Raw genomic sequence first — 10,481 nt, forward strand, 5'->3', positions numbered from 1 at the left:
CCCTCCTTTCCTCCTGCCACGTTGCGTCGCGTCGCGTATCACCGCTACGCGAGGTTCAAATTCACCTTGTTTATTATCGTGACCATTCCCACTATTCTTTACCTTAACCAAGGACGATTTTGAAAAATCAACGTTTGAATAATCCGCACTTTCAAAAATAATAATTTTTTCTACTCTAACGATTCGTTCGTATTATTTCAAGTTTATAACAATTGTTGTTATATGTTGTTATCCTTAATGTTATGAGAACCGTGCGATCGTTATTGTAATCATTTCTACTTTTTAGATTAATATTATATCTCTTGTGTAAAAGATAGGATTCTAAATTTTTGTTTCTTTAATATTGTGTTTTTAATTTATAGTTTTGATTTTCCACTTTCTTTATTTTCAGTAGTAGTAATCTATTATTCGTTTGATAAATACATTGGTATTTCTAGTATTAAATACATATTCGGGTAAAGAAAGAAAAGTAAAGATATTGAGTGTGCAAAAAGTGCAAGCAGCGCAAACAGACATAATATCTTCAAAATATCAATGATAATAATCGATATAATTTTTTCTTTTATTGCTACTAATATAAAATAAGTAACAAAGTTTGATTAATTTAAATTGGCGATTAATACAAGCGAGTATACAGCAAAATTTTCAACTGTATTATTCTTAATCTAATAATCTTACCTTTTGCGTGTCAAAATGTAAAAGCAAGGAAAAAATCTAATTAAAAAAAAAACGGAAATTAATTTAAAATGTAAATTTTCTCTTGAAATTTCACATATAACGGGACATTAAAGAGGTGCCGTTAATCGAGTAACGAGACAATAATGTAATTAATTAACATTGACCGATCATTTATAGCACGGAGAAGTAATTGGTCACGCTCATACGTTATCGTGTAATTCAAACAATTTGACCGAATATAAATCAAACATTTAATATAGCCGCGCCCTGATAGCAGCGTGTATATCATAATCCTTGATATCGCATTAAAAACGCGACAACAGCCGTATTACGCGACCACGTGTCTACAAATGCGCGTGTTAAGTATCGCAACATACGTACGTTATACGAGAGCGAGTTTCTCGTTAATTTGTAATTTGAGACAAATGTGGCCCGACCACGTCATTTGCGTATCGGTGAAGCACTGCGTCTTCAGATCGTTGATCTGCCATAAAAGAGATCCTCGATGAGCGATTACTTTAACCGCAGCGGTTACTTTAATCGATTTAAGGGCCGATTCTACCAACGTCAGTTAACGTGTTGTCCATGTATTTATCTCTGTTATTATATCATTATGTTATATTACAGTCGCGATACTACCAGATGTAAAAAAAAATTTTTTAATGAACTAAATGCTGAAAATTAACCGATTGATATAATCAACTATAAAAGCAAAAAAAAGGAGCTTTCACCGCGTATGAGACGCGATTACGTATGGAACTTTTTTTCTAAATTTTTTGTGCGAGCGAAACCTTTTTATCCTCGAAATTTACAGTGATAATTCCGCTTCCGCGACGGAACGTGCGTTACGAGACAAAGCGATGACGCGTGTAACATGTACACGTATAATGTTAAACGATATAACGTGGTTATATCATGCGTGCATGTTCTCTTTCGCCACGAGTTATTTCAGACCGTAATAGATGCCTATGTACGCGCGCGCGAGCGTGTATTTGTATGTGAACATGCGCTGCTATATGTAAAAAGTACATGCAGGGGATCGAGTCTGGACAATGAACAGCAGCATGTGGCAAAGAGCAAGCGCAAGGTTCTGGTTGCACACTAAGTATATATATCACTTGTATGGCTATGGACGTCATGATAATGGCCAAATTTCCCCCCTTATTATTCTGTTTTTTTTTTTATTAATTCTATCGTATATCGATCTTGTCTTATTACATCGATATTTCGTAAAGAAAAAAAAATGCGATTTAAATTACTAATTTTTTTTACTATCAAAATGGATAAAAACTACAATTTTTATAAATGCAAAGTTTTAACATTACATTCCTTATTCTTTTTCTTATAATCCCTGAAAAAAATCTTTTTTATTTTAGAACCTCTAATGCGAAGAATGTCTCAAAGAAAAGTTGAAAAAGTGAGAAAATATCGTCTGATTATTCATTTTAAGTCCGAATCTATTAGGTACTTTCCATTTAACGACACAAACGTCGTTCTACTTCTTCTTGTATTTTATAAGACACTATTCTTGCATCGACTTGTGTCACCAAATAGAAAGCACCCATTATGGATTGTGATATATAATACATTATCGCGTCGGAGTCTTGCGATTAGTGACCTTTCTTTCGAAGAAAAAAATCTATCTTTTCGTTTTTTTTTATCTGAGATTTTATAAATTTAAGTTTTTCAAACTAATGCTTCGATTTTCGTTTGTTTACTCACATAATCTATAATGATTATGTGTCGTTTATTATCATTAAAATTCGGCGCATACACTATTATATCCGCTTGCATTATTATTTAGCTGAGAAAAAAATCTATGATAAAATAAATATAAAGTATTTCTGAAGCGTTATTACTGTCTTGTTATTTGCGTCAATCGACCCATCTGTTTCATGTTTATACATTTTGTTTTTTTTTTTTCGAACAGCTGATCTCGCAGATATAGTATATGTATACATTAACCTGTGTCCACTCCTTGCCAATTCTCGTATTTCATATGATTTACAAAAGAGCTTTCTATCCACTTCCAATCGTTTATAACATTAAAGCTGAAAGCGTTGATTCCTCGACATTTTTGTAAAGGACAAATCAACTTGAAAATGTTTGCTCCTCAATTGAAAGAAAGTGCAATTAATTTGGGATGCACGCGATAACGAAAAAGATGGCCTCTTCCTTGAAACCAAGTTTATTCCGTGGAGATACAGTATAGCCACTCGAGCGCGAGCTGCCGTGTAACCTGTTTTCATTTTTATCGTCGGCATCAGGTTTCAGCGCAGGTGAGTCGCGAAGGTGCCGGTCGGAGTGAACCTATATACACGGCACAACGTTTTCTTCTTCGTCGCAGAAATGTATTGACCTTCGAAATAAAGTAGCACATTGGTGGCAATCTACGCGCAGACATGCATTATATTTTTAAAAAACCGATAGAAACAAACATAATATCGGGACGATATGTTTAAATCCGCAACGTTCGAATAGTCTACGTAAGCAATGCAATTTACTCGAATCGTATTACAGTTTTGATTGTTACAAAATTATCTTAACGATACATATTCGCTAAAGAAAATACAACAAAATATCTTTCGTGAACGAATTTTGCCACATCGTGATTGTGTAAATAACCTTGTTTAATTAATATACATGAATATACTTCATATTTGAATATTGCTCTAAATTATTTCTCAATTACCATAATATACATTTAATTTGCAAAATTTCTATCGTAGACGTAATCATCCCCCTAGGTCATCATTGGTTATCATTGGTTAAATAAAACACGTTGGATTGATAATATGTGCTTAAACATGTAATTTACATCATAATTATACATTGTGTTAACGTTTTCCACAGGATTAGTAAAGTACTGCGCGATGATAGTACGCCCAAGTCAAGTGCGATGGAAGTATAAAACTCTAAAATGACCCTTTTTATTCGGGTAATATATATCTAGCGGTGTTTCTACGCTTTCTACGCGTTCTTATATAAAGAAACAAATGTCATTATTTTATTTCCCTAATTATGTTCTAATGCGCTAAATAAACGATTCCGATACTTGTTCGAGAACAAGCTTTCTTGCTCTTTCTTTCATTTCCTCTCATACGTACGCGTTTATAATAAAGCTTCTCGCATTCATCTATATATAGATTTGCTCTTTCACAATACCTCTCCCTTACTTTTACCTTCAACAATCACAGCTATAATCTTCGCTATCAAAACGTATTTTTGTTCTTAAACATTCGGATTCTCCCCTTTGTAAGTACATTAGACACGACCGAAGAGAACATCGAATACGTAATGTTGCTTTTTTCTTATTACTTAGTTTACACACTATTATGTACAGTTACGAATATCAACGCATCGTGAATCCGCGATACTCGCTTGAAGCATCGAGAGTACCAGGTTCTTTCTGGATGGACGACGCGATCATGAAAGACGATAGTTAGTGCTCAAAACCGGTCGATCATTTGCGAGTGCGTGAAGGAGAGGGACAGCGAAGAAACGTGAGCAAAAGTAAGAGAGAAAGGGAGAGAGGAAAAAAAGAGAGAGGGAGAGATATAGTTTATCCTAAACTTTAAGAGAAAAAAAAACAGGAAGAGAGAATTCAAGTATCTCGAAATCGATGCGTATTATACAAATCTCTCTGATGAACAACAACGTAATTCAATCCTTATTGCAAGTTTTATCTCTTAGCCTTCTAAATCAATATCACTGAAACAGAGATCGCGATCAATAAAAATAGCGATCAACAGCGACAGTTATATAGAAATCGATTGGGAGTAAAAAAAATAAAAACTGATGCACAATGCTTAATAACGAGGATATGGAGTACACTTTGAATAATATAAATTGAGACATGATAACAGGAACTAGGATGCACAAGACCGGCTCTAAGTTTTCTGCCGCTTCACAATTTTCTACTATTTTTATCTGCCTCCATTTTCTTCATTTATATTTTTCCTAATAATATTTCTGTAGATTTTTATCGATAACTATACATTGCACTAATGGCTGTAGATTTTGGTAAAGGTTTACATAATCGAAATACTGTATTGAAAGTTTGTCGCCTCTGACTATAGAATGTCGAGTAATTGGAAAAAAAGTGAACATATTATGTTTGATAAAATCTAGAACAAATTTTTATTACAAACGCCGTGCAAAGATTTTTTTATTTCTCTACATTCGATATTTCCGATTAGTTAATCGCTTTTTAAAATTTTCTTAAAGCTAAGATCATTTCAAAATGAATCATTATTTTAATCATCTATTTTATATTCCACATTAAATTAATTCAGTAAAATTTAATTCAGAAAAAGTCCATAACAAAGCATGACTTATAACTTGAAAAAAATTAATATTTTAATATTTTCATTAAATTAAAAATCAATAATTAAATTTCACAAGAAACACTTTCACTTTTTCTATCTACTTTTCAAATTTTGATTATTGCAAATATATCTTATGGATATCTTGCTTTACTAATTTCTACAGCCGGCCATGTTAATGTATATGTACATGTTCCGTGCAAAATGAAAGAGATTTGGACAATACAAACAGAACAGTGATCTTAAAACATTGACTTATTGGCACCTCGTACAACATTATGTTATCACATATTAATTATCACATGTGATAATATAATTGTCAGTCCGCCATACAATATTAAATAGATTTTTCATATTAAATAAATTGGATTCAGAATTCGACGACTATATTTAACGTTAATATGCGATATAAGGGTATTGTCGCTCGTGAAAACGAAATCTGGAGACATTCAAGTAAGAATTTGATGAATATATAAATGAAAATAAGTCTGTGTAAAGCATTACATGACATGATATACCTATATTAATTTCTATTAATTTCGCGGAATGCTTCAAGTGATATTTATGAGATTTTATGTATATAAGTAGGCTACACAACATTTTATTGTAATAAACTGATAATAAATAGTGCCATTATTTTTTCGACTATAGAGAGAAAATATTCTGCTCGACTTACATAAATGACAATCGCATAAATAACAACGTTATACGCATGTTAAGAGAATATAGAATATTTGCTTTTGATGTATTATTTTTTTAACAATAGATTTTTTAGCCAATTTCCTTAGCAAAATTGTTGAAATATTAAACCCAATATTTTCAAATTATAAACGACAGATCGATATTTTACTTTAAATTTTCAATATCAAGAAATTTCCAAAAATATCATCTCATTTAAATCTCTAAATATAAAAGTATTAACATTATAATTTATTATAATTAAAAGTAAAATATCAATAACAAAGCCTTATATTTAAAATATATAAATATAGTATTTTTTAAAAATTATTGCTTCACATGAATTTTTCGATTTAATAAATGTGTTTAATAAGTTGATATAGGCCCATTGTAACAAAAATGTAATAAGAGTTGTGATTTATTTATTAAGAATTAATAAAGATTTAATTTGAATCTTACTTACTAAGATTCTGAAATTTTTCTTAGTATCACAGCGTATATGTTTCGTTCTGTTTTATGATGTGCATTATTTGACGTATGAATTTCTTATTTCTTACGTATTTTGTAGCTCATAATTAATTTTCTATGAGAATAAAATTCTCCAATGTCTTTTTTAATTTTCCAATAAGTGAAAAAGAATAAACTCTAAAGTCAAAAAAATTGTCTTTACTAAAATGTCTTTAAAAATAAAAAATAAATTTGTAACGCTTAATATTAATGAATCACTAATCTCTCTTGCTTGAATGTCCCCATCATCAGATCTATTATAGATATCTAAATCACCGTGTAAATTGAACAAAAAGCTTTGTTGTAAAAAAAAGGATGCCGTGTGAAGCATAGCAAAATCTTGCTTTTACGTAACTAGGTTGCATTATTTTTTTTTCTTGGTATGTCTGTCGCGTTTTGTTATTTTTCCGCTTGTAATATTTCCAACAAGTTACGAGGACATTGTGGCACAAGTAGCCTGAACGGTAAAAACCGGCTTACACTTACGATGTATCACTTCCTATCTTAGTAAGTAAAATCGAATCTTAAAACTTTTTTCATTTCGCGAACATTGACATAGCAATATCCGATAAACAATTTTGACAGGTAAAAAGTATCAACAATTTATAGAATGCTTTAAAAAGTAGCAAAATTGCTTTACGTAAAAGAGTGCATCTCACGATTATCTACGCAATTGGCATTCCACGCAAATGCCTCATACTGTCGCATACATCGATAAAGAAAAAATCGTTTAGTGTATTGTATTTACATTACCGAGATATAAAAATACTAATGAGAAACGTATCTTTATAGACGAGGTCCTCATGCATTTTCTCACTTTCTTAGAAATTAATTAATTCATAGTCAAGTTTGGCAGTAATATTGTCCCTAGCTATTTGCATTCTTATTGTTGACAAATTTTTTTATCCTATTCAGCTTCCGACAAACACATTCTTGCGGGACGCACTGCGTGCTCATCATTATAATTTCTTGTTTCAGTTTGCTAATTCCAAACTGTACAATGACCATTGCATAAAATCTTTATAAACTTGGAAGATCTCCAATTCTTCTCTTTCAGGTCTTTATCAGGAGTACAAGAACAAATGCCCTCATTTCTGTTACAACTATCACCATTGGCATCGGGAATATACCAATCATTCGCAAAAGCTTGCATTTGAAAAAATTCGAATTTTCTCGCTGAACAAAATTTGCCTGAATCGAAAAAAAATTTCGGCCGTGAATTAAATAGTGGGTATGTATATTTTACGAGATCGTACGCTTTCCGCGAATGAGAGGCAGTTTCTTCTTATGATACATGTGCTTTTTACAGCTAAAGAATTAAAAATTTGAATGGAATAAAAAAGTCAATATTAATTTTTTAATAAATTGAGAAAAAGCAGACGTTCAGCGAGATATCCCTTCACAACATCCTATCAACGTTCGTCGCACTTCCCGAGGCAAAGAAATGTTTCGACAACCACACACGGGAACCATTGGCTATCCTAATTTTAAGGAGCATAATAAAAATAATAATACTCGACACATTTGTCGCAACAACGTTCTGTAGCCTATTTTGCAAAAACAGCTTTTAATATCCACGCAAACACGCGTGCATTTGAGTGTGTGTGTATATATGTAGATAAGAATATTCAATATGCACAAGTATATATATTCTCGCGATTCTAGAAATATAATAAATTTTATAAAGGTATGTCGCGTATATATTCGCCTCTGTGTACAGTTTCTCACTAGCGCGATTACAGCCCGAACTGGTTTATCGCGGGCGTACGGAACTGCGTGATTGTTTTACGTAAAATACGTATATACGTGGAAGAAAGAATGGCGTGTAACACGTGTTTGACGTGTTGTCGAGAGTCCCACGTTTCATTAACACTTTGTCTCCAAAGTCGCTCTCCTAACTTTGTCAGAACATTCAACATCCGGTTTCTCTTTGACTTCTGAATAACTACTACCAGAACCTTCGGCCGATGATGTATGCGACGTATGCGGTCCGACTTCTTCTAAGGACAATATCTCTGTACCAGTAGGCGAGTAACTCACGGTAGTCGCTTCACTTGTTGGGGACGTTACGCAGCTGTCACCTACACTCCTACTGCGCAGAGTATACCGAGGCTTTTGGAACTGTTGTATATTTAGAGACAAACTGGCTTGTATCGACGTTTTTTCCGAATTCTTCGAAGGGTTGTTCTCGATTTGTTTCTCAGTTTGTACATCGACATGAGACGGACTTCTGGAGCGTGGAACGTGAAGCGGACTCTCTGGATCTGCTGCTAAATCAGATGACAAAATTTTTGAGCTTGCAGCTAATCTACTTGCGCAAGGAGAATACTTGGGCAAATTTATCGTGATTTTGTCAGCGCCTACTGATAGAGATGATCGGCCAAATTTTTTCAATGGACTGCAAGCAGATTTTTTCTTTTTTAACTGCTTTGCGTCATTATAGGAATCTAAGTTTTCGACAGAATCGTTCTTCTCCTGTTCTTTGCATTTGTCAAGATTTCTCTTCATTTTACTCGTACATGTACAATTCCAAGGAAACTTCTTCGTGAATTCTGTAGTCTTTGTGTGTGTTGTATCGGGCCTTTTGAACTTTGTAATATTATCTACAATTGAGATTTTATTATAATAACGTTGCCTACTATCTTTATTACTGTTAACCGAATCCATCGCCGACTCTGTACAATTGTACTTCAATCGAGATCCAGGAGACTTTTTTTCTGTAGGCTGAGTAAGAGTATCTCTGCAATCAGTAATATCTTTTTTAATATCACCAGAAACATTAGAAAATGATGCAACCGATTTCTCTCCAATCGCACATTGTCGACAATCCTCCACAAGTATATCAATTAAAGTTGTGTGAGTTCTTTGACTGTCTGTCTTTTTCTGATTTTGACCAAATGAATTCTTTAAGCTTCTATGAACAATATTTTTTTGAGCAAAGGGATTTTTCAAATTTTTTGGTAGATAGGTATGTTTCTTGACCTTTCCAGTATGGTTCAATTGAAAATTGTGACAATCAGTTACTTTTTCAGTGATGGTGCTTTTGCTCTGGTCTTTGTCTTTTGTGCACGTAGAAGAATCTTTCTGCTTAGAATTCTTATTGTTCGATCTCACACTAGATTTTTTCGAATTACCTTCGACATTTGGATACTCGTCTTTGGAACGCGTTTTCTTGAATGAATCTGAATAATAAGTTTCCTGATTTACAGCCTGCTGCTGATCGCAAAAGAAGAATACATCATCTACAGAGGCAAAAGATGATTCTTCATCACAGGGAAGGACAGGTGTCTTCTCCCCTGTGGGAGGCGACTGCTAGACAAGCTTCTCCGTTGGTGAGCTTGTCGAAATGGAACTGATGGTATTAGAATTGTTGGAAACGGTACGTCCTTGACTGTTCGCATGCATATGGCCCCCTCCCTGTCCTCCCTGACTCTGGGAGAGGCTGAGTCGCCGTCAGTTTATCAATTCCACGCTTACAAATTGTTTCAGTCGTTCGAGGTATTGATTGTATAACTCTACATCATTGTGCCCAGCACCCTGAAAAATACCCAAGATTATTATTATCACATTTATAATAGAACATACATTGGATATTTTATCGATCACAATGCTTATAGTATGCATTTGTATTTAAAATTTTTCATACATAACAGTCTTTAATTTAAATATGAACAAACCGCATAACGACACAATAATATGAGTAAAAAAAGATCAAGGAAATATTAAATACTTTTAATGATATAATATTAATTATTTTATAATACCTCAACCCATAATGGTTCCACTGCTCGTGGACATCTTTCGTAAATAGCCAGACCATGGCTAAAGTTTATAACTTCGTCTTCGGTACCGTGAATGACCAGAACAGGAGACGTTACTTTCGGCACTTTATCTATGCTGTAAAGAAATATAGAAAAATTACATTTACACATTATCATAATGTCAATAATGTAATTTTTATATTAAATCTCGTTAAGTTCTATTTTTTTTTTCTATCAATCCTATATATTTTTGAAAATTTGTTTATATATTTTCATTTATTATTTTATTTTATTTTATACTTTATTTATTATTTTCCTTTTCTGAAATTTATTTACAAGCACATTAAAATTATTTTAGATAAAAAGTTAAAATTTACGAACACTACGTTAGTGATATACAATCTTTTTTTTCTACAAATAAATCATATCCAAAAAAATTGGCACGAAAGACATAAATTTTAAATAATTTTTATACATGTAAAATATGTCTACATAATTACATAAATATAATGAAAAACAAAAATATTACAAA

At 32.6% G+C, this 10,481-nt stretch overlaps 2 protein-coding genes across 2 annotated transcripts in view; both read right to left on the bottom strand.

The window, feature by feature from the left end:
• Window positions 1-6,921: 6,921 nt before the first annotated feature.
• On the bottom strand, window positions 6,922-9,593 carry LOC108694251. Its single transcript, XM_018203616.1, has 2 exons — window positions 9,572-9,593; window positions 6,922-9,484 (listed from the first exon to the last, which is right to left on the bottom strand). Exons 1-2 carry the CDS (start codon window positions 9,591-9,593, stop codon window positions 8,055-8,057), a joined length of 1,452 nt encoding a protein of 483 aa, XP_018059105.1. The 3' UTR covers window positions 6,922-8,054.
• Window positions 9,433-10,481, bottom strand: part of LOC108694535 (protein ABHD17B) — a 3,047-nt gene continuing 1,998 nt past the window's right edge. The window contains exons 2-3 of the mRNA XM_018204108.1: window positions 9,953-10,085; window positions 9,433-9,725 (exon numbers count right to left, since the gene is read on the bottom strand). Of these exons, the coding sequence (XP_018059597.1) occupies window positions 9,642-9,725; window positions 9,953-10,085 (217 nt within the window). The 3' untranslated portion in view covers window positions 9,433-9,641. The remainder of the gene's footprint in view (window positions 9,726-9,952; window positions 10,086-10,481) is intronic.

The sequence above is a fragment of the Atta colombica genome, unplaced genomic scaffold, assembly GCF_001594045.1.
Source record: "Atta colombica isolate Treedump-2 unplaced genomic scaffold, Acol1.0 scaffold12, whole genome shotgun sequence".
NCBI lineage: Eukaryota > Metazoa > Arthropoda > Insecta > Hymenoptera > Formicidae > Atta > Atta colombica.

Excerpts from the sequence above, each read along its gene's own strand:
- LOC108694251 (XM_018203616.1), bottom strand. The coding sequence starts at position 9,593 with ATGCATGCGAACAGTCAAGGAC. Across the intron at positions 9,485-9,571 it reads GCATGCGAACAGTCAAGGAC|GGGAGAAGACACCTGTCCTT; the intron begins GTACCGTTTCCA and ends CGCCTCCCACAG.